We start from the raw sequence: 24,426 nt of genomic DNA on the forward strand, positions 1-24,426 counted from the left end.
AGTTTGTGCCTGAAAATATCTTTAGGACTGAATATAGTGTTGTACTATCTTACCTGGGTAAGTAGTACAACACCAGGCAACTCGTAGCAAAGGTGGAGCAAGCTACCAACACGCCTATCCCAGTATCTCCCATAATGCAAAACACATCTCCTTGTTGATATGTATACTGTTATGCATTAAGGGATTGGCCACTACCCAGACTAGTTTTGACCTTTATTGAGGTCTCTTCAATGGGAGCCAGGCCCAGAGTTGGAGATACCAGGCAGAAGCAGTAGCAAGGTCATCTTTACCTATAGGAGTTGCCAAAAGGTTTGCCACCTTTTTTATTAAATTACTCAGGGTTTAGAGAAAGATGTTGAAAGTTTATTTTTCACTAGGTTAGACTATGATAAATTTAGTTTAATCCTTTATCCCAGTGAGAGCAAACAAAGTTTGTACCTGAAAATATCTTCAGGACTGAATATAGTGTTGTACTATCTTACCTGGGTAAGTAGTACAACACCAGGCAACTCGTAGCAAAGGTGGAGCAAGATACCAACACGCCTATCCCAGTATCTCCCATAATGCAAACCACATCTCTTTGTTGATATGTAAACTGTTATGCATTAAGGGATTGGCCACTACCCAGACTAGTTTCGACCTTTATTGAGGTCTCTTCAGACAACACTATATTCAGTCCTGAAGATATTTTCAGGCACAAACTTTGTTTGCTCTCACTGGGATAAAGGATTAAATGAAATTTATGATAGTCTAACCTAGTGAAAAATAAACTTTCAACTGGTGAGCAGTGTTATTATGAGGCAGTACTTTTGAGATGATTAGATGAAGGGATATATATGTGGATAATGCAGAGTGGGAGAGAAGAGCAGTGATGATGAACGAGATGATAGTGATAATGTGTAGGGAAAAGGGGGAGTCTGAAATATGTGGATGTGTAGAGTATGTTTGAGGATAGGCAGGAACTGTATACAAGAGACAGATTGCATTTGAATGCAGAAGGGTGTATGCATTTGGAAAGATTATTGTTTTCTGGGCAAGTGAGTGTGTTAGAACAGGGAAACTAGAACTGCACAGATGGGATGTTGCAGGGATGGCCTCATGGGGATAATGGCTTGAGAAATAAGGGGGGGGGGGTGTACACTATATTACAGAGCCAGGTGAAGTATGAGAGGAGTAATAACAGTTATAAGAAGGCTAGCAATACACTAGTTTTTATGAATACAAATGCAAGGAAAATAATTGATTGACTCTGTCTCTCCAAAGGTTGCTTATATCAGTGAAACTTAGTTAACTAAGGAGGATGTTGTAACAGGGATCGAAATCGAAGGGTAGAGAATATTTCAACAGGATAGGGAAGGTAAAGGTAGTGGTGGAATGTTACTCATGATAAGAGATGAATTTTGCCTTTCTCGGGGTAGAGAATCTCAGTGGAATTAACACTAATGGCTTTGAGAGTATATGGTGTGAGATGGATGTTTATAGGACAACATATTTAGTGAGATGTTTTTACAGACCAGGGAATATAGATGGTGATGAGCAAGATATGTTTAGGCAAATTAGTTTGCCAAGCACAAAGCAGGTGATCATTATGGGGGACTTCAACTATAGTGATATAAAGTGGGCAGAGGAGACAGCATGCAGTAATAAGGGAACTACATTTTTAGATTTCTTGAAGGGACAACTGTCTCAGGCAGCATGTAGCATAGGGAACATGAGGATCGAAAGTTTTGGATTTGGTCATAGCATCAAAGGATCTCATTGTGACTGACATGGCATACTCGCCCCATGTTGGTGAGAGTGACCATGCAGTCCTGACTTGCAGGATGAATAGTCATGGGAAGGTATCAAAGCAGAAGGAAGTTATGTGGAATTATAAGGAAGGTGACTATCATAGACTTAGAAACCAGCTTGCAGCAACTGCTACAAGTTGGTTTTAAATGAAATAATTTAAAGGAAGAGAGTTTGTTAGTGCATGAGAGATACTTCAGAAAAAAATTGTTGACAGCAATGACAGATTGCATACCTCGAGTACAGAAGAGGATTAAGCAATCTGGAGTCAAATAGACGACAAAAGGAATAAAAGGGAATTGCAGAAGAAAAAGAGATTATGGAAGGCATATAAACAGAGAGATGAAGAGCAGTTGAATGAGAATAATGATCACGCTAGGAAAATGAGTGGTAATGTAAGGAAAGAAAAATTAGAATATTAGAGGAGACTGGCATTTTTTTGCTATGTGGCAAGCAGGAGAAAATTGACAGTGGACAGATTATCTTTCAGGATGGACATGAAGAATGAAAAGTAGATGACATAGTTGAACTATTTGATGATCATTTTATTCAAGTGATCAATCCTGGTATAACAGGCTTTATTCCTAGAATGATAATGAGTGGGGAAGTGCTAGAAGTGAATGAAGAGGATATATTCCGAATACTGAAATGCCAATAAGACCGGGGGGGGGGACTAGATAGAATTTCACCATGTGTTTTAAGGGAATGTGATACGGAACTGACTGTGCCATTAACTTGGCTGTGTAATGAAAGTCTTGTAATGGGGCAGGTACATAGAGAGTGGAAGGAGGGTAAGATAGTACTATTACATAAGGGTGGTGATAGAATGGAGGTATCAAATTATAGGCCTGTTTGTATTTCTTCTGTAGTTCTTTAAATTTTGGAGAAATTGGTAAGAACTCATATACAGACTTGGAAAGATGAGAACAAATATAATTTGTGCAGGCTAGGAGATATTCATTAAAGGGTGCTCTTGTTTTAGTAATCTGCTTACCTTTTACAATGGAGTAAGAAGAGCAGTTGATGATGGTAAGGCATACACTGTCATTTGTTTGGATTTTTCTAAGGTATTTAACAGGGTACTATATTACAAGCTGATTTTTAAGTTGCATCATATTAGTTTGGATATCAGGTTAGTGGATTGGATTGGTGACTGACTCTCTGAGAGATATCAGTGTTGCATATTAGGGAGCAGTATTAGGGTGCAGGAAAGTTATAAGTCGAGTTCAACAGAGTTCAGTCTTAGGACCATTGCTGTTCAATCTTTATGTCAATGATATTGTCAAGGACTACACGAAGATATTCAGTTGTTTGCAGATGATGTGAAGCTTGGGAGAGTTATTAGTAAGAGTGCTGATGTTTTGGCTCTTCAAGAGGAATTGAATAAGCTGGAAGTATGGGCAAAGCCATGGGGATGTCAGTTTAATACAGATAAACATAAGGTTTTAAAATCTGGGATCTACAGAAAGGATGCTTCATAGTGGAGCTAATGGAAGACATGAAGGAAGCAAGAGATCCTGGGATGATTGTGGATAGATTTAAAGTACTTGGAACATATTGCAAAGGTTGTGAAGACATCTCAAAGAATTGCAGCAATGTTGAGGAGAACACTGACCATGAGAGATAAAAGTGTGCTGGCCCCCATTGTATAAAGCTTCGATCAGACTATCTGAATTTTTGTACTCAGATCTGATCACCAGGATTTGAAGGGGATCAAGTAACCTTGGAGAGTTCAGAGGACTGTACAACGTTGATTATGAGGATAGACTGAAGGCATGCAGACTGCAGAGTTTGGTATATAGAAGGCAAAGGGGGGGGGGGATATAATTGAGACATTTAAGCTGTTGAAGGGTTATATTGCATTAACACTGAGGAGATTTTTCTTATGATAGAATGAGGGAAAGGAACAAGGACAAGAGGCCATTCCTGGAAGTTGCAAAATGAGGTGGTGAGTAAAAGGATAAGAAGTAAGATTTTTGTATGGAGAGTGGTAGGAGCATGGAATGCATTGCCTGAGAGGGTAGTGAACGTGCAGACTGTGGATGATTTTAAAGAGTGGCATGATAGACTTTGTATTCACTAGTGTTGACCTCCTACAATTAGCCTTTTGACTCTGTGGGGAGTCAGGATGATAATAACAATAATAGTAATAGTAATAATAATAATAATATATATTTGCTAGTGAAGATTGGTTTACAGTATACAAAGCTAGCAAAATAGTGCTTATAAAAGTTTGAGTGAGTGAGGATTTTTAGGAAAGGTAATTTATACATTGCCAAGAATGTTATCAGTTTGGTACATGACAACAAAAATCTGGATTTTGAATAGGGCTAGATGGTAAAAATGTCATCAGCATAGCAAAAATCAGTGATGGCTGGGGTTCTATAGTTAAAAAAAAGATGTCCTTTAGATGAGAAAGATCAAAACTATCTTTATAGATATTTTATTATTATTATTTTCCTGACCTTCATGGAGTCATAAGACTCCATGAAGGGCATGCTGATCATGTTGCACGGTGATCAGCATTCATTTTAGAAATTATGGACTTTACAACCGTGTTATAAATAACTATTTTAATTTCCCGACGTTTCAACCTTCATATTAAGGTCATTATCAGAAGTATATACAAATATACAAGGACAAGCTGAGTTACATTTCCCAGAGTAAGCTAAATAAATAATGATTTGATCACCGGTTATTCTACTCGCATGATCTCTAGTGGGGAAAAAAAAAAAACAGATAAAATTACAAATTAATTAATTATTTAGAAACTACATCAAAGCTAAATTCTATTTAAGATAACATGAGAGAAACATTCTTTCTTATAGATAGTTTTCTTACAGTAACAATGATGTCCTATTTTTAACATTACAATTGTTATATTAGATTTAGGATTCTGGATTATCTACAGTCCTGTTTAGTTAACTATTTAGTTAATTATTTATAGTTAACTCTTCTATACTATAGAAGAGTTAACTATAAACAGGAATAAACAGGAAATACATTTAAAATAAACAGGAAATAATGGCATTATTAAAACTCTTACCAAGAGAGCCCACAATCTTTGTTCCAGTGGAACCGCCCTCACTAATGAGCTTAACCACATACACAGCACCTTCCTCTCCAATGGCTACAGCGATCACAGTATCAAAAAAATAATCAACTCCTCCCCCATTCCCCTTCCTTCTCATCAACAAGATTTTAAAAATGCCGTCACCATACCCTACATCCGTGGCACATCTGAAAAAATAGCCAAGATACTAAAACAATACAATCTACACACAGCATATAAGCCCCACCGCAAACTGGCTACCCTTATCCGTTCTACGAAAGATCAGCTCCCTCCTCTCTCTCTGCCTGGAGTTTACAAAGTACCCTGTTCCTGTAAGCTGGCGTACTTTGGACAGACAGGCAGATCAGCATCCATCCATCTAGAGGAACACAAGTCTTACATCTTCAAACACAACTATGGCCATTCAGGCTTGGCTGACCATGTTTTGGACACCACCCACAGAGTATCATGGGAAAAAACCACCATGCTCCACCACAGCAAATTCAAGAAAGAAAGACTTTTCTTAGAAGCAGCAGCAGCTCTCAAAAACCAACCAAATCTCAATAAATATGGGTGCATTAAGCTTCCGAAGATTTGAGAAACACTCATCACCAGAGTTCCCACCTTACATTCCAGGCCACCTACTACTGCCCTTAGAGGGCGCTCTACCTAGATAGGACTTTAGTGTCACCCACGTGGTTGGGCTTAGTATTGTTTGTTATTTGTGCATATGTTACATTAATTTTTTGTAATCCCCGTAGATGTCCTAGTGACTAGGACGAAATATAGGAAGTATTAAAGTCTATTTTAATTCTTTTTGAGTGTTGTAAAAAATCCATTAAGCCTCCAACATGATGTCCTCACAGCACTTAAGCCTCTACACACATATAAACAGGAAGTTAACTCTTAGGGAGAAAGGTTCTATGGGGAGAATATATGCCTTCCATATGCTTGGGATTTTTAGACCACCGTTATTGTTCAGATTGGGGTGGTTGATAAGAATCTCACGGGCCTCCTTAAATTTGCATTCATACCATGTTTTGGTGTGATGTAAACAACTGGTGCTTTTCCAGTCAATTCTATGTAAAGTGTTCAGGAAGTGATCAGAAAGGCCATCTTCACCAAGTTATTATATTTAATGTGTCGTTTATGTTCCATTTGTCTGATAGGGATTGTGCGTCCTGTTTCCCCTATATATATGGTAGATTACAGGTGCAATAAGTATGGTATACTCCAGGGTAGACTAGCGGAGGGAGTGGGTCTTTGGATGACTTGAGTAATCTTTTTAATTTTGCAGGATTTTTAAAGGTGGCTTTGAGGTTGTATTTCTGTAGTATTCTGTTTATTTTATCTGATGTACCTTTAATGTAAGGAATAGTTATAGTTTTATTGTAGTCTGGTTTATCTTTGTTTTTTATTGAGGTCTTGTAGAGAATTTTGTTAATAGTGTTTTGGCTGTAACCATTTTTTAGAAAAGTATTACTGATAACTTTAAATTCGTCTTTCAGCACTTGTTCATTGCAGCAGATCTTCAAAGCGCTGTTTTTTAGAGTATTAATGACACCTAGTTTTTGTATTGAGTGGTGGTAGGAATTTATGTGTATATATTGGCCAGTATGTGTCGGTTTTCGGTAAAGAGCAAAGGAAAGACTGCCAGAAGGAAGACGTGTGACAAGTGTATCTAGAAATGGAAGTGTGTTCATTTTTTCAATCTCAATTGTGAACTGTATGCATTTGTGTTGTTTGTTTAGGTGGCTAAGGAAAGTCTAGTGTCTGGCGGCCATGGGGCCAGATTGCGAAAACATCGTCAATGTATCTAAGCCAGACTTTGGGTTTTAAAGGAGAGGAACCTAAAGCATGTTGCTCAAAATGTTCCATATAAAAGTTAGCAATAGGGGGAGGGGGATAATGGCAAGCCTATGGCTGTGCCTTCTTTTTGTAGGTAGAAAGCGTTTTGCCATACAAAATAACCAGAACATAATACATGCCCAAAAAAAAGTGCCATGTTATCTGGAGGGAATTTGTTCTGTAAAAGAAGGATTGTGTCACTGACTGGGACATTCTTAAAGAGGGCAGAGATCAGAACTGACTAATAAATCATCTTCTTCTAATGCAATGTCTTTGATTATGTTTATGAAGTATTGTGTGTTTCTGAAATAGGAGTTGTAATGACCTACCAACTCCTTGAGTGTTGCTGCTAATTTCTTGGCTAGGTGATAATTCGGGCTGTCTATACCTTTGACTATCAGCCAGAGTGGCGTGTTTTGTTTGTATATCTGTGGTAGATGGTAAATTTTCGGGGAACGAGTGTAGTGTGGAAGTAATTTTTTGACTGTATCTTCAGGCCATGTAGTAATTGATTTAAGTAGTTTCTCTGTTTTCTTTTTTATTCTATTGGTTGGGTCGTAGTTAACAAGTTGGTATGTACTATTGTCCGAGACTAGCAGATTCATTTTTTCTAAATAAGTGGTTCAATTTAGAATGACAGTGTCACTTCCTTTATCAGCTCTAGGATGTTTGGATTTGATTTTAATGATTTTGTCGTTGTTAATTCATGTTTCATTAAGTTGCTTGTTATTGTTTTCTTATGATTTATATTTAAAATGTTGGTAGTTTCTAAACGTATTTTATCTGCTATGTTATTTGGGATGAATCTTAAGCCTCTTTCAATATTACAAATAAAATCCATCAATCTGGGTACTGCAAAGGTCTAAATTTTGCCATAGCTACGATGAAAGCCTTCATTCCTGTGAGGATGATTTCTGTTATTCAGTCTAAGCAGGTGTTTGGATCAGAAGAAGTGAAGCAGTAGTCAGACCATGGGAAGGAGGAATAGAAATCATGAAGGTCCCAGTTGGCACCCCTTGTAATGTCAAAAGACACGAGATTGTGAAATGGTAGGTGAAGGTAGTTCTGTGGTTAAAGAGACTTGTATAAGGTTGTGGTGGGCTGAGTTACCAAGGGGCAAGGGGAGAACCAAAACCCACAGTATACCTGGAAGGGGAATGGGTCAAGTGTGTTGGCAAATTGAAGGGGATCGTCAGGTATTCTGTTTAGAAGATTGATGATCTGAGATGGGTCATTGCTGATGGCAAACATCTCGGCATCCCTGCCTGCTTGATTGGTTAAACTGGGGAAGGGGAGCCAATGTTAGTTGTGGACCTTGAAATCTCCAAGAAGGATGACCTCATCCTTTCTTTCCTTTTTTTTTTAGTGGTCATACTAAAATAACTGGTGATCAAATCATTGTTTCTTTAGCTTACTGTGTGAAATGTAACTGAATGATGATGATGAAAACAGATGATGATGACCTTAATATGAAGGTTGAACCGTCAGGAAATTAAAATAGTTATTTATAGCATGGTTGTAAAGTACATAATTTTTAAAATGAAGGACTCCCTTTTGAAAGTTCCAGGGATGATCCCTTGTCCTTGCTCCTTCCTTTGTTCTACCATGTGATAAATCTCCTCAGTTTTAACACAATAATAACCCACCAATAGATTAAATGTCTCGATCATATTCCCTCCACTTTGTCTTCTATCTGCCAAATTGTTGTGGTCCGAATGCCCTTCCGAATGGCAAATTGAAGGGGATCGTCAGGTATTCTGTTTAGAAGATTGATGATCTGAGATGGGTCATTGCTGATGGCAAACATCTCGGCATCCCTGCCTGCTTGATTGGTTAAACTGGGGAAGGGGAGCCAATGTTAGTTGTGGACCTTGAAATCTCCAAGAAGGATGACCTCATCCTTTCTTTCCTTTTTTTTTTAGTGGTCATACTAAAATAACTGGTGATCAAATCATTGTTTCTTTAGCTTACTGTGTGAAATGTAACTGAATGATGATGATGAAAACAGATGATGATGACCTTAATATGAAGGTTGAACCGTCAGGAAATTAAAATAGTTATTTATAGCATGGTTGTAAAGTACATAATTTTTAAAATGAAGGACTCCCTTTTGAAAGTTCCAGGGATGATCCCTTGTCCTTGCTCCTTCCTTTGTTCTACCATGTGATAAATCTCCTCAGTTTTAACACAATAATAACCCACCAATAGATTAAATGTCTCGATCATATTCCCTCCACTTTGTCTTCTATCTGCCAAATTGTTGTGGTCCGAATGCCCTCATCCTGTCCTCATAATCAAGCATTGTCATCATCATCATCATCAGTGGCTTTAACAGGCACTTAAGCGTCCAAAGCCTTCCAAGTATCCTTGGATTTCCTAACCATAATACGAGGATATGGTGGTTACCGCTATGCCTCTAAGTATTCTTGTCTGTAAACTGTGGGTGTTCTACTGACCAGTTTGCCTGTTCTGAGGGATGAAAAACCTGAGTTTCTTGGGGGAAAAAAACCTTTTACCTCTATACGAGACTGGCTAACTCACCTTTAGTCGAAAGAGGCCAGATAAACGTCACTGATGGGAATCGAACCCAAGTCTTTCCTACCAATGGGCTTCATCTATACTGACTGAGCTACAGAGCTCCAAATACAGTCTGCATTTTTTGTTATCCATCTCTGCACCCTCTACAAAGTTACTTCATCTCCTTCAAATCCCAGTGACCAGATCTTAGCACAGAAACCCACATATGGTCTAATCAAAGCTTTATATAAATAGGACCACCAACTTTTATCTCTTGTGGTCAGTATCCTCCCCAACATTGCTGCAATTCTCTGAAATGTCTTCACAACTTTGCAATATGTTCTTGGAACTTCAAATCTCTATCTGTAGTCATCCCTGAGATCCTTTGGTTCCTCCACGTTTTCCAGTATAACCCCTACCAAGTGAGTATGAAGCATCCCATCTGTGGATCCCAAATTTTAAAACCTTACATTTAGTTACATTGAACTGACATTCGTTTATCCAACTTTTCCATCCTATTCAAATCCTCTTGAAGAGCCAAAACAACAGCACTATTACTAATAATGATCACAAGCTTCACATAATCTGCAAACAACTGAACATCTCCCAGTAGTCTTGTTACCATATCATTGGCAGGAAGATTGAACAGCAATGGTCTCAGTACTGAACCCTGTGGAACACCACTTTACCTTCCTACTCCCCTGATACTGTTACCCATATACAATTCTGCTATCTACCAGCGAGCCAATCACCAATTCAAATCCACTAACCTGATATCCAAACCCATATGTTGCAATTTTAAAAAAATCATTTGTCATATGGCACCCTGTCAAATGCCTTAGGGAAAAAAAACAAAAAAAAAACGATAGTGTATGCCTTATCCTCATCCACTGCTCCTACTACAATATTGCATAAGATTACCAGATAACTTAACAAAGAGACCCCTTTAACAAATCCATGCTGGTCTCAAATAATATTGCCTTCATCCACTCAATTCTGTATATGAACTCTTGCCAATTTCTCCAAAATATTGACAACTACAGAAGAAATACAAAAAAGGCCTATAGTTTGATACTGCCACCCTTATGCAATGGCACTATCTTACACTCCTTCCACTGTCTGAGAACCTGTGCTATTGCAATACTTTCATTAAACAGCCAAGATAATAGCACAGTCAGTTCCATGGCACTTTTCCATAAAACACATGGTGAAATTCCATCTGGGCCCTCTGTGATATTAACATTTGGCATACTCAGTATTTGGAATACATCCTCTTCCTTCCCTTCTAATACTGTATCACTCATTATCCTTCTAGGAATATAGTCTGCTGTACCAGGATGTAACACTAATAAAGTGATCATTAAATAGTTCAATTATGTCATCTTCTTTGGTCAACCAATTCCCATCTCCATCCTGCAAGGTAATCTGTCCTCTATAATTTTTACCTCCTGCTCGCTACATAGTGAAAAAACTCCTTGGATTACAGTGCCCGTCTCCTCTCATATTTTAATTTATCTCTCCTAAATACTACTAGTAACTTTCCCAGCCTGTGCCCTATATTCCTCATGCAGTTGTTTTCTACCTCTCTCTTTATATGCTTTCTTTTTTTCTTCTGCAATTCCTCTTTTATTTTTCTTTTCATCAATTTGACTCCAAAATGGATTGTTTTATCTTCTTCACTCAAGGTATACAATCTGCAATACTGTCAACAACTTTTCTTAAGTATCTCCCATGCATTACAGACCCCTCTTCCTTCAAATTGTTTCGTACATTGTACTGCTACAAGCTGACTTCCAAGTCTATGATAGTTGCTTGCCTTATAATTCCACATCCATTCTCTCTGCTTTGATACCTCCAAGTCAGGCCTACATGGTCACTTTCACCATGAATGATATGGATGACATCTTAGTCACAATTGGATCCTGTGATGCTGTGACCAGATCACCTTGATCCTCATGTTCCCTCCACCACATGCTGCTTAATACAGTTGTCCCTCAAAAAAATCCAAAAGTTTAGTTCCTCTTATTGCTGCATGCTATTTCCTTGGCCTAGTTTATATCACTAGAGTTGAAGTCCCCTATAATGATCACTCACTTTGCACTTGCCAACTAATTTGCCTATACATTTCCTGCTAATCACCAGCTGTATTCAATTGGCTAATATACTGGTACATGCATTCTACATCCCCTTTCCTTGGAATCTACTGCCCTATACAGCAGTCAATTATGGTATGAAAGTGAGGGCAGAGAAGTGTTGGAAATGTTTCATGTGCAAATGCAAGATATGAGAGTTATGTAGAAAGTGGAGAATGAAGAAACTAATATTAATGAGGTAAGGCAAGATAGCGAAGTGTTGTAGAGAATGTGGAAGGACTGAACGATAGTGTGCAACATATGAGTGAGAGCATGAAAGAAGTGGCTGAAGGTAATGTGGATGACAAGGTGACAATAGGAGTGAAATACCATATTTACATAGTATCCCTAATGGGACGAAATGTGAGGTAGAGCAATTGGAGAAACTATTGTCATGTGGTACATCAGAAAGGAAGAATGAAAGAAAAAGTTAACAGGAAACATATGAAAGTGCTAGACCCTAGGAGTAAAGAGAAGGTATTGTATGGAGATTTCATTATAAAGAGGTGCATTTAATGAGAAAGTGACTAAAGCATGCTTTCCAGGTGCAAAAATCAACAATATTAGTGAAGCTGTTAGTTTGCAAATGTAAGAACTGAGAGATGATTACTTTGACAGGCACAAATGATTTGAAAGATGGAAAATATGCAATGAGAAAGTAAAGACTGTGAGTCTCAGTAGCGAACTCAGGATTTAATCTTGGGGGGAGGGGCGAGTTGAGTAGACGATTTGAGAAGACACACTACACATCGCTTACGACCTATGACTGAGCATCTGCAATGATTGATAATTCATAAGTAGTATAGAAATAGAAGACACGACACAACATAAATAAAAAAAAAGAATTTTAATTAGGAAAAAAATTTTGGAAAATTTTCCAGTGTTTTTTTTCCTTTTTCTTTTGGGAGGCTCTCTGGGTGCACCACTGGTGAGTCTGCTGCCTTGGTATGATAGGACAGAATTAAGAAGAAGAAGAGTCATAATTGATTGCTAATGAGTCAATGAGAAGATTATGCAGGAGGAATGGTGTGCAGATTATAGATATCAGGAGTGAATTTGATGGACAGAAGGATTGTATTTGCCTGATGGACTGCAGTTAAATGGTTTTGAAGATAGATGTTCAGAGAAAGTGTTCTTCAGAAGTGCATATTCAGGGAAACTAGAGGAAATAGGGGGAGATGCAATCAAGCATGTCTCTAGTTACTCCTGTGACATATGAGTGCAGAAATGATCATGGGTGTTCTAAGGGGATGTTCAAATGCATGTACATGAATTCCACAAGTATCAGAAATCAAAGAGAGGAATTTTTGATACTGGTAAGCTCACTATGGCCAAAAATTATAGGCATCAGTGATACTTCGTTGACAGAAAATGATATAGTTACATGGACAGAATGTAAAGGATATTGCATTTCTAGGAAGGATAGAGGGAATACGACAGCAGTTGTGGTATTGTTGATGACAGCTGAACTTCAACCAACAAAATTAGAAGTTAAAGAGGATTTTAAATCTGAGGGGAGATGATTCATTTGAAGCTGTCTGATGTGAGATAGATGGCAGCAGAACAAAATATATTGTTAGTTGTTGTTATAGCCAGGGGGGGGGTTCTAAAGTAATTTGTCAATGTTCTATGCAGGTTGTTAAACATGCAGAATTCTCTCTCAATAAAGGGTTCATTGTTGAACTATAAAGCTGGTAACAGGAGGCAACTGGAGCAGTGCCATGACTTGAGAAACTACAAGAAAAGAATGTGAGTAGTGCATATGGGAAGTAGTCAGGTATTTTTTGAGAAAAGCAGTATCACACTACATATCCATGGTCAGGGGGATAAATCAAGTGGTGGTTAAGTGGATGAGTAGAGATATAATGCAAGAGCTGCTAAAACAGAAACACACTGTGGAGGAATATAAAGCAAAAAAAAGATAGTGAACATGCTAATGTGAAGTATAAAGTTCAAGCAAGAAGGATGCTTAGTATGGTAAGAAAGGCCAAATCAGATTATTAGAGCAAATTAGCAAAGCAGGGACAAAGTAAATCCAAAAGAAGTTTTTTTTTTTTTTTTTACCATGTAGCAACTTAACAGGAAGAATGATGTGAAAAGATGACTTTTAATCAATACTGATGGTAGAAAGGTGATAAAAGCAAAAAAAAAATAGTTGCGTTGCTGAGTGATCGATTTGCAAAGGTGTATCATCCAGGTGGAAATTTTGCAGTCTGATTGAACAGAGATTGATGTCTGAATTGAGGTAGATGAACAGGAATTACTCAGCATATTGAAAAAAATCAATGTATATACAGCAGTGGGATTGGATGGCATGTCAGCCTGCGTGTTACACAAATGTGCAATAGAAATGGCAGTGCCTCTGATGAAGTTGTTCAATATAGGTCTAAGCTCTGGCAAGATTTCAAGAGAGTGGAAAGAGGATAAGATAGTTCCATCTCATAAAGGTGGCTCCAAGATAGACATGGCAAATTACAGAACAATTTGCATCCCATGAGCGTGTGGTTAAAGTATTGGAAAAGTTGGTTAATGGTAAAATCTGTCAACACTGGGTGCATAGGAATACGATACTCTATAATGGGCAGAAGGTTTTGCCTTCTGCCCATTATAGATTTGGGATGAACAGGTTGCTTTGTAAAAGGTAGGTCCTGCCTTAGTAATATGCTCACGTTTTATGATAAAGTGACAGCAGAATTGGATAAATGAAATGCCTAAAACATCATATTGCCAGACTTTGCAGAGGCATTTGACAGAATACTACATGAAAAATTATTGCAAAAGTTGGAGCAAATGGGAATGGATATGATGCTGGCAACATGGATAGGGAAGTGGCTGAAAGACAGACACTAGAGAGAATAGTATATGGTGGAGTGCTTCAGGGGTTCTGTACTAAGGCCACTGATCTTTAATTTGCATATTAATAATACAGAGGTTGAGAAAATACAGAGTCTAGCGGATAGCAGTATGAATAGGTAGGGTATGATGGAGATATATAAGTTGGTAGGGGAATTTTTATCAGATTAATGTGAATGAAATTTTTCAATAGGGAGAACAAAAGGTTATCCCTGCAAGCTGTATAAGAAAGGGATGAGGAAGGAGTGAAAAGCAGGTGTTTTACATGATTGGATGGGCTGTTTGTGAGTGTGGTAATTGCAGAGAATATGAATATATTTAAGACATGGTATGATGAGCTGTGTGTGTGTGCGTGTGTGCGTGTGCATGTGTGTGTGTTTGACAGAGGGACCTCTCTTGATGAGTCTTTGACTCCATAGAAGTTTGAAGACAATAATAATAATAATAATGGTCGCAAATTCAATATGGAAAATGTAAATTTATCATTTGGCCTAAAAAGATTATACTATTGTATATATTACACTGATGGGACTGCAAGAAAGTGATGAGGCAGTGATGATGAACAGGCTATCAAAGTTTAGTGGAAGTGGAGAAGTGGGCCAAATAGTATAAAATATCACTTGGATGTTGAAATATAAACTTATGGGAATAAGGGCATTATTGTTTTTCTGTGTATGTGATATGACCACATTTGGATGGTACAGTTTGCCAAGATTTGGTCATCTGGGGTTCTTGGAAATGAGGAAGCGCTGAGCACATCCATAGGTGAGTGACAAGAATATGTGATATAATTGTGGAATGATCCCCATAAGAATAAGTTGATAGCTAAGTCTGGTTATTAGGTAGAAAAGAGAATGACAAAAAAAAACATACGTCACTAATGGGGTTTTGTAGGATAGATACAGAAAAATTTTTCATTTCATTACACATCATAAGGGAAGAGAAAGAAATACTCCTGGAAGCTGCTAAAGAATGTGATTTGCAAGAATGTGTGGGCTAAATCTTATTCTTGTAAGGTAAGTGAATGAAATGGGTTGCTTGATTTATTAATTCTGAGTGCACTGTTAGTGAATAACTGTAAGAAAGAGCGTGATATTGATTCTGTAAATAATGGTTAGTGTAGGCCTAAATATATCAAATATTATGATTGTCCTGATAATAATGTTACCATTTGTATTACCCTTTCCATTTGTATGCTTATGCCAATAATGCCCTTATTCCCATAAGTTTATATTTCAACATCCAAGTGATATTTTATACTATTTGGCCCACTTCTCCACTTCCACTAAACTTTGATAGCCTGTTCATCATCACTGCCTCATCACTTTCTTGCAGTCCCATCAGTGTAATATATACAATAGTATAATCTTTTCAGGCCAAATGATAAATTTACATTTTCCATATTGAATTTGCAACCATTATTATTATTATTATTGTCTTCAAACTTCTATGGAGTCAAATTTTCATATCATACTGAAGATGTTCATGACAAGTTAAATGAACATTCTATATTCACAGAAATAATCTTTTTATGTAAGAAATTTGTATTTATTGTTTTTTATAATGTCTTATACCTTAATTAAAACACAGAACACACTTTCTTAATGCAGTCAAATGGACCATTAAGAGCTGGTGACAGTGCAATATATAGCCTTTCCCAAGCAAGTCTTATATATATACAAGTCTTATATATATATATATATATATATTATATATATATATGTTCATTTTTCTAAATTAACTGACTTAAAACCCGAGAATTATAACACAATGACATTTATTTGAAAAAAAAAATGCAACATGTTTCGTCAAGAATGACTTCATCAGGCGATAAGAACATAGAAAGATATTAAAAGACACGAAATTAACATTGACACACTCTAAAGCTATACAATTATAAAGCCATAATATTCGACTGTAAATTACAATTATTATGAGCTTGAACTACAGTCCGAGTTAAAGTTCTATTGTTGTACACCTGTGCGTGTGTGGAATCACGCGATCTCCAGTATCTAATAGTAGAGTTGAAAGAGTCAGCCAAATTATAGCTAAGATTGTTATTCATGTGAAAAGGGTCCAAGGTGATTTCTTTTGACTCGACAATGCGGCGCTCTACTTCATCATGGGAGATGTGTAGGTTTGAAGTTGATGGCCAGTTTATTTCATGTTGGTGGCTTTCGTTGTTCGTGTTTATTGAAAACAGGACATGGCTTGACAGAGCAGTTGCTCTGGTTCTCTTATAAGCAAAGAGAACGTGGCTAGAGAGAGCGCTAGCTCTAGTCCTGTTATAGGAGATATCTCTACGGTGTTCATCCAAACGTAGAAGGATGGATTTAGCAGTCTGTCCATAATATGGCTTTCCGCAATCACACAAAATCTTGTAGACTCCTGGAAACTGAGTAGGAAGATGTTTCTCTTTCACCAAAACTGGCAAAGATTCTAAAGAAATTTAACTTCAAAACGTGCTACACTACGCTTCCAAAACTTCGTTCATTACTTTGCAAACATAAACAGAAACATCTTCCTACTCAGTTTCCAGGAGTCTACAAGATTTTGTGTGATTGCGGAAAGCCATATTATGGACAGACTGCTAAATCCATCCTTCTACGTTTGGATGAACACCGTAGAGATATCTCCTATAACAGGACTAGAGCTAGCGCTCTCTCTAGCCACGTTCTCTTTTCTGCTAACTCAGACGAAGGCCGCCAGCACATTGTAAACTGGACTCAAACTGCTAATATCCATGTGTGCTACGATGAACTCGAAAGAAAGATTGTTGAATCAAGAGAAATTTCTCTAGATTCCTCTCATATCAACAACAGCCTGAGTTACAATCTCTCGGACGCACACGTTGCTTCTGTTCAGTGCTGGCGCACTCGCGACAGCACGTAGTATTCGTTTGTATGGAACTCATACTTGCATTTTTTCAAACATGCTACTGTTTTTCACTTGTTCTGTTAGTACAATTTTAAGTCTCTGTAATTTTTTATATACTTCTTTGAGTATGATACCTGACGATGTTCTTGTAACGAAACTAGTAAACTAGTAGTATCTTGTTAAATATATCTTGCCATCTTTTCTCTCGGTAATAGTCATTAAACTTATTTTATATATATATATATATATATATATACCTTCCCAAGTATTGTCTGTTTCCACAAACAGGGCTCTGGCAAGGGAGTCCTACCACCTCAAAAAGCATTCTTTTTTAGCTGGAGGAAATGACAACTAGTCCTCTAGGTGGCAGCTGGCTTTCATTGTCAAGTGAAACACCACTGCCTACTTAAGCAGTGGTGTTTCACTCATTTGACAATTTGCCATTGCCAATTTTCACTGGTAATTTCAATGTCCACAATTCTGACTGGCTCCCCTTCCCCAACTCTTTTACACACCCAGCTGGAAAAGAAGCCAATCTGTTTGCTATTAGTAATGATTTATAGATTCATTCTTCACTATTCATTCTTCCTGAACCTTTTCTTAACCAGCTCTCCCTCCAAATACACTGTAGATGTTAACCTCTCCTCTTGGCAAGAGTGACCATAACTTTGTCCATGTCTCCTTTTCGCTGGCCTGGTTGGCTGAGTGGCTAGCGTATCGTATCCACTCTCCAGCAAAAATGCTGCGGTTTCGAATCTCGCTGTGGGCATGGATGTTTGTGATTGCCTGTGGAAATACTAGTGGTGGTCGGCAGTAGATGGCGTTGGTGTAGTTGTGGTCATTTGGTGAAGTGACTGGCGGAGACAGAGTTGTAGAATAGGTGTCATCCCTCGATGAGTCTTTGGACTCCCTGGAGGTGTCAGATAATAATAATATCATCCTTCTCCCAGCCATTCTCAGCTTTATATCCTGTTGCACTACAACAGTGCCAACTGAGTGGATGAGGACATATATGTACCTCATTTCTATGGTCTGATTATTGCTTCTGCTCTTCTGATCCCAGCACTTGCTCTGATCTAATAACAGAAATTATTCTTGCCAGTATGAGTGTTTTCTTATTTCTCACTCCACTCAAAACCTTGACTCTTATCTAAGTGCTGGAAATCTTTAACAATTGTGCTAAAGCAGCCAAATCCACAACTTCACTATATGACCAATAGCTCAAGTCTAAAAACTTCAGCCTCTCACTTAACAACTGAAAAAAAAAAGACTTTATGAGGGCTACATTCACTAAACTTGTCTCCTGTCCAAATGGGAGTTGTACCTTCTGTTGTTCCATGTTTCCACTCTCATATCCTGTCAGTACAATGGTAACATCTCCTAAAGATAAGGCAGACTTTTTGGCTTCAGTTTTTCTCCCCCAACTTTTACATAGACATCGAAGGCAGATCTCCTTCCACTATTCTGCAAACTATCTACAATATGCTTCCTGGGAAATTAAATCAGAAGGATATCAGAAAAATACTCAGTAGCCTTGATATCAATGTCTCCTGGGTCTGATGTATTCCTCCAGATATGCTAAAAGCATGTGCTCAAGAATTCACATCCATCTTGTATCATCTTTTCAAGATATCACACTTATCCAGCATCTATTCAGCAGGTTGGAAGCAAGCTCTTATCTAGTCTGCTCATGAAAAGGGAGATAAAAGTGAACCATGAAACTATTATCCTAGTTTCACTAGTTTCAATCATAGGATGATTTCAGTCATCCTAATGATAGGATGATTGAAAATATCATCCTATCATCCTAATTGAAAAGGTAATTAACAGTCAATTTCTTCACTATTTGGAGACTCATCAATTACTGAGTGATCAATATGAATTCTGCTGTTCTTGATCCACAGTGGATCTCCTAACCAACCTCATCCACCTTTGAATGCAGGCCATGGGAAAGTTCAGAGAAACTCAAGTAGCTTGATATTTCTTTCCAAGACATTTGATCGAGTCTGCAATTGTGGCCATCTTACTACTCTGCCATCTTATGGTATTCCTCCTCTCTGTGAGTGGATTGCAAGCTTCCTCTCTGATTGTATCTTGTAGGTCATGGTAGATGGTTTTCTTTCATAAGATTTTGCAATCAATGCTAGTGTTTCCCAGGGTTCTGTGCTTTCACCTGCACTCTCCATCTTATACATCAATGATCTTCTCTTTCTGACATCCAATTCTATTCATAGCTTTGCTGACTACAGTACTTTCCACTCCTCTTTCTCATTTTAAACCTTGCAATGCTCAGGTAATTAGTACTTCACAATCTTCTTTAACCAATGCCTTAAACGCTGATCTTGTCATTCTCAAGTGATGTGAGAAAAACTAGTAAAATTTAATGTCACCAAAACACAGTCCTGTCGTCGAAGAAAGACCATGCCTCACTCTCCCTCACTTTAGACAATATTCTGCTTGCCAGGAACAGTTTTCTCTTGGGTTAACCTTCATATCTAACCTATCGTGACATGAGAACATTAGGTCCATAGCCTCTTTGGTTTCTAAAAAGCTTGGTATTCTTTCTCATCCCATTCCAGATAGTACTTCTCTCAAGCTCAACTCCTGAGAAAGCTCAAATCCACAGGTGGATTTGAGCTCTGTAAAGTGTCAGGAGTTGAGAATGCTCAATTACATACAGAAGCAAGGAATTCACTTAGTGTTCTTTCCCTCACTCTAGTTGTTTTTCTCACAAAAACTCTGGTGCTGCATTCTGTCTTTTCTATAGGTATTTTCCACTGAACTGGCTGCTACCAACCTTCTGTTTTCCTCTAACTCCTAACTTATTATCTGTTTTCATTTCCTATATCTCTGCTCTTTGGAACAGTCTTCCCCATACTGTTTTCCCCTAATGATTATAATTCTCAGGTCTTCCAGAAACACATCCTTAGCACAGTGCAGATAACACATACCAGCACTTAAAGATTAAAGAGTAAATACTCATATAATTTTTATCAGTTAAGATTAATTTTTAACACATCATTTATTAGCCACTTATTTGAGCATGTCCTTCCAACACATACCGTTGTCTAGAGTCAGTTCAAGAAAATTTATCACATCTTGTTCATAACATTTCCATATTGGAGCTTTCATTTATCATCAAATATATACATTTGATTACTACTAGAAAGTCTAATACTATAAGCAATAAAGATTAAAAAATAATGGTAACAGCAGCATATTTTTATAATGTTATAAACCAAATATAAATAGACTCATCTGAGAAATGTTATTTAGAAAATTGTTAAAAATTTCCTTTTTGTTTTGCAATATGAAAATAAATTCATACATTGACAGGAACAATAACACTGAGTTAGTTCTAAAAAGAGATTTCACATAATGATATTAAAAACTTCTTTAACTTACGTGGCACTAGGATCATACTCAGCCCAAACCCTAATATATTCATCTAGATGATGAGCTCCTAGGATGGAGGAGTCACGAGTTAAGTAATCAAAATTATCCATGATTACAGCAACAAACAGATTGAGCATCTGCAAGAGACTGGTATGTTAATCACAAAAGTTATGCACATACAATTTATTATACTGTATTATATTATCATAGAAACCATTTTTATTTACTATAGTACATATTAGTATTATTTCCAGGCCTCCATCAAGTTACAATATTCACTGTTGGTAACCAAATCTCTACATACCACAAAACTTGTCATACTTCACCACAAGTACATTACATCAATGCATTCATCATCCACCACACTGCCAATATTCTGCTTATTCTGAACTCTTTATGTAAAAAATTAAATAAAATAATAAATAAATAAACTAAAAAAGTCTGCGCAGTTAGCCTAGTGGCTGTGCACTTTGCAAACATATGCTTGGGGAAGGAGTGTCCTAGGTTCGATTCCGGTCGGTGACGTGAGGAGCTGAAGGATATTCCTCAGCCATAGCCAAGTTATCCAGTCTTGGGCATGGACAGTAGAGTTTTTTCCCCAGTTTATCCTGGGGTTTTCATCCTGCAAAGAGGCAAACCGGCCTTGAGAACTCAACAATACTGACATAAGATACACCGAGGCATAGGGCTCACCGAATTATCCTGTGAACGGTTTGAGGTCTGATGATTAATAAACCCTCGACACCATAAGGTAAAAGGAAGATGAGATGAACTAAAAAAATCTCAATTTACAGAATTCTTATACACTTTCTAGGAGTGACTTCTAGTTTTCCTGTTGTTTACTATCCCATGTAGTATTCACCCAGGTTTATCTCATATACTTCTTTTTACCAGCTTATATATCTTAATCATATTACTTCCAATCCTTGCTGTAGTATCTGTAAAACATATTTGCAATCCCATTTTTTTTTTTTTAATATTGATCCCCGACATGAGATCACCCAGATTTAAGAAAAAACAACTATGTATCCTTCAAAATAAAAAGGGAGAAATAATATCTGAAAAGGATGACAGAATACAAGAATGGGTGTAATATTAAAAGAACTCTATCCTGATAACAGACAGAACCCAGAAAATACTTATGAAGAGATGGAAAGTCCATGCATTCTAAGATCAGAGGTAGAATGTGCGCTAAACTCAGCTAAAAATGGTAAAGCCTTAGGTCCTGATAGAATACCAGAAGAAATAGTAAAGTTATTAGAGGATGACAACATTACTATATTAGTTCTTTCTATTAAGGTTACATGGTGGTCAGCATTCATGGTTAAGAATTTAGAGAGACAAAACACGTGTTAAAATAAATATTTTACTTAATACTAAGAAAGTAACAATTGACGTTTCGACCCCTGTATTGAGGTCATTATTAGAAAAATACATATGTATAAGAAAACAAGTTACATGCTCTTGTACTCTACAAAGGTAAAATGAATCTCATCTGATTATCAATCTGTTATCTAGCCTGACCTCTAGTGAGAAAAAAGAAAGTTAAAAAAAATACAAATAAATTAAAAGTAAAATAAAATAAAATAAAGTTAAAAAAAATTACAAACAGAACTGCAATAAACATTCCTAAAGTCCTCTCCTATTGAGATTTCCTTCTGGGCTTGTTCCAGTTGCTATAATGGTTGCAGATGGGTCCTCCACATTCTTGGAATGATTAATCCGTCATTTTTGTTCAGGTTTGGATTGTGTTTAATCATTTCACATGCTTCTTTAAATTTCCTCTCAAACCAAGTTTCGTGTAATAACAGGAATAGAAGTAGCAGGGTACAGCATTTTCTGGCAGGATAGGAACGGAAAATGCGTTGATGGAGTACTACTTATGATAAGTGATGACTTATGTCCTGTAAGAATGGAGGCTTTGAAGGCAGCGACACTAATGGTTTTGAAAGCATATGGTGTTAGGTAGAGTTGGGAAAGACAGGATATTTAGTGGGGTATTGCAACAAGCCAAGGAGCACATAGTGTGGGGAGCAGAAGATGTTTAGGCAGTTGAGCTTGGCAAGTGCAAGAAGAATGATTGTTATGGGAGATTTTAACTACAGCAGTATAAATTGGGGAGAGGAAGATGCATGTAGCAATAAGGGAATGGAATTTCTAGAATTCTTGATGACAAATGTCTTAGGCAACATGTAATAGAGAGAACAAGAGGTTCAAGAGTTTTGGATTTGGTCATAGCATCTGAAGAGCTGATAATAACTGAGATGACATCTCTCCCCCTGTTTGAGAGAGTGATCATGTTGTTTTGACTTGGAAGGTGAATTGAGTATCATATGCAGGAGTATCATAGAAAAGGGAACGTATTTTGAATTATAAGGTGGGCGATTATAATAGTCTTAGATATCAACTTGGGACAGTTCCATGGAGGGAGGAATTGGACTGGCAAGATATCATTAGTGCATGACAAATTGTGAAGGAATATTTGTTAGCAGCAATAGTAAGCTGTATTCCATGAGTAAAGAAGAGAACACAGTAAAGTGAAAGACAAACAATATCAAACAGAAACTGCAGGGGGAAAAAGAGATTATGGAAGTGATATAAGGAGAGGGGTGGAGAGCATACGCATGAAGAATATAAGACATATGCCAGGAGAGTAACTAGTATGATGAAGAAGGCAAAACTGGAATATGAGAAGAGATTGGCATTAATATCCAAAGAAATTCCTAGGGAATTTTTTAGCTATGTGGCCAGCAGGAGAAGAAATGATTGTTGAAGAATGACATTGTGGGATAAAAATGGGAATAGAGTGACCGATGAAAAGCACATAGTGGAGTTGTTCAATGAACACTTTATTGGCATATTTCATCCTGGAGAAATAGGTTATAATACTAGAGGGATAGGGCAGGTTCGAGGTTTAGAGGTGCAAGAGGAGATTGTGTTCCCAATCCTGAGTACTCTGGAGATTTCAGTAAAGTTGGGGGACTGAATGGTATTTCACCATGGGTTTTAAGAGAATGTGCTAAACAACTGACAGCCCTGTTGACCTGGCTTTTCAATGAAACTCTGACTGTGGGAAAGGTAAACAGGGAATGGAAGGAAGGTAAGATAGTCCATTGCATAAGGGCAGTAGCAGACTGGAAGTGTCTAATTATAGGCCAGTTTGTATGTCATCAGTAGTTGTAAAGGTCTTGGAGAAATTAGTGAGGGACCATATACAGAATTGGGCAGATGAGAGTAATGTTATCTGTGAGAATTAACATGGATTTGTTAAGGGGGCACTCTTACTTTAGTAATATCTGCCTTTTATAATAAACTGATAAGAGCAGTTGATGAGGGAAAGCATATACTGCCATTTTTTTAATTATGCAAACTCATTTGATAGGGTACCACATGATAAGGTGATACTTAAATTGCAGCACATGGGTTTAGATATCGGGTTAGTCAACTGGATTCATGATTGGCTGTCTGATAGGTATCAGAGAGTTGTGTATGGTGGGACAATATCAAGGAGGTAGAAGGTTACAAGTGGGGTTCCACAGGGCTCAGTACTGGGACCTTTAACCTTTATATCAATGTTAATATCAATGGATTGCAAGGGGATATTCATTTGTTTGCAGATGATGTGAAGCTTGGAAGGGTTATTAGTAATAATGCAGATGTAGCAGCCCTTCAAGAGGATTTGAATAAAGTGGACAGATTGATAAATGAATGGAGATTTCAGTTTAATGGAGCAAAATGTAAAGTCTTGAAGTTTGGGATACATCGATGGGAGGCTGCATACTCAATTTGAAGAGCTGTACTGGAGAAAGTAGGGGAGACAAGAGATCTGGGGTAATGACTGATAGAAACTTGAAATTTAGGGAACATATTGCAAAGGTGGTGAAGGTAACCCATAGGATTGCTGCAATACTGAAAGATGCTGACCTGTGGGGATAAAAGAGTTATCATTCCATTGTATAAGAC

At 37.5% G+C, this 24,426-nt stretch overlaps 1 protein-coding gene across 1 annotated transcript in view; it reads right to left on the bottom strand.

The window, feature by feature from the left end:
* LOC150103937 (voltage-dependent calcium channel type A subunit alpha-1-like) overlaps positions 1-24,426 on the bottom strand; it is a 1,762,795-nt gene that overhangs the window by 415,028 nt on the left and 1,323,341 nt on the right. Inside the window, exon 33 of the mRNA XM_090397103.1 lies at positions 20,473-20,600. Coding sequence (XP_090253229.1) covers positions 20,473-20,600 — 128 coding nt within the window. The remainder of the gene's footprint in view (positions 1-20,472; positions 20,601-24,426) is intronic.

The sequence above is a fragment of the Typopeltis vanoorti genome, chromosome 8 (assembly GCF_054136105.1).
Source record: "Typopeltis vanoorti isolate ZY-2024b chromosome 8, IOZ_Tvanoo_1.0, whole genome shotgun sequence".
Taxonomy (NCBI): Eukaryota; Metazoa; Arthropoda; class Arachnida; order Uropygi; family Thelyphonidae; genus Typopeltis; species Typopeltis vanoorti.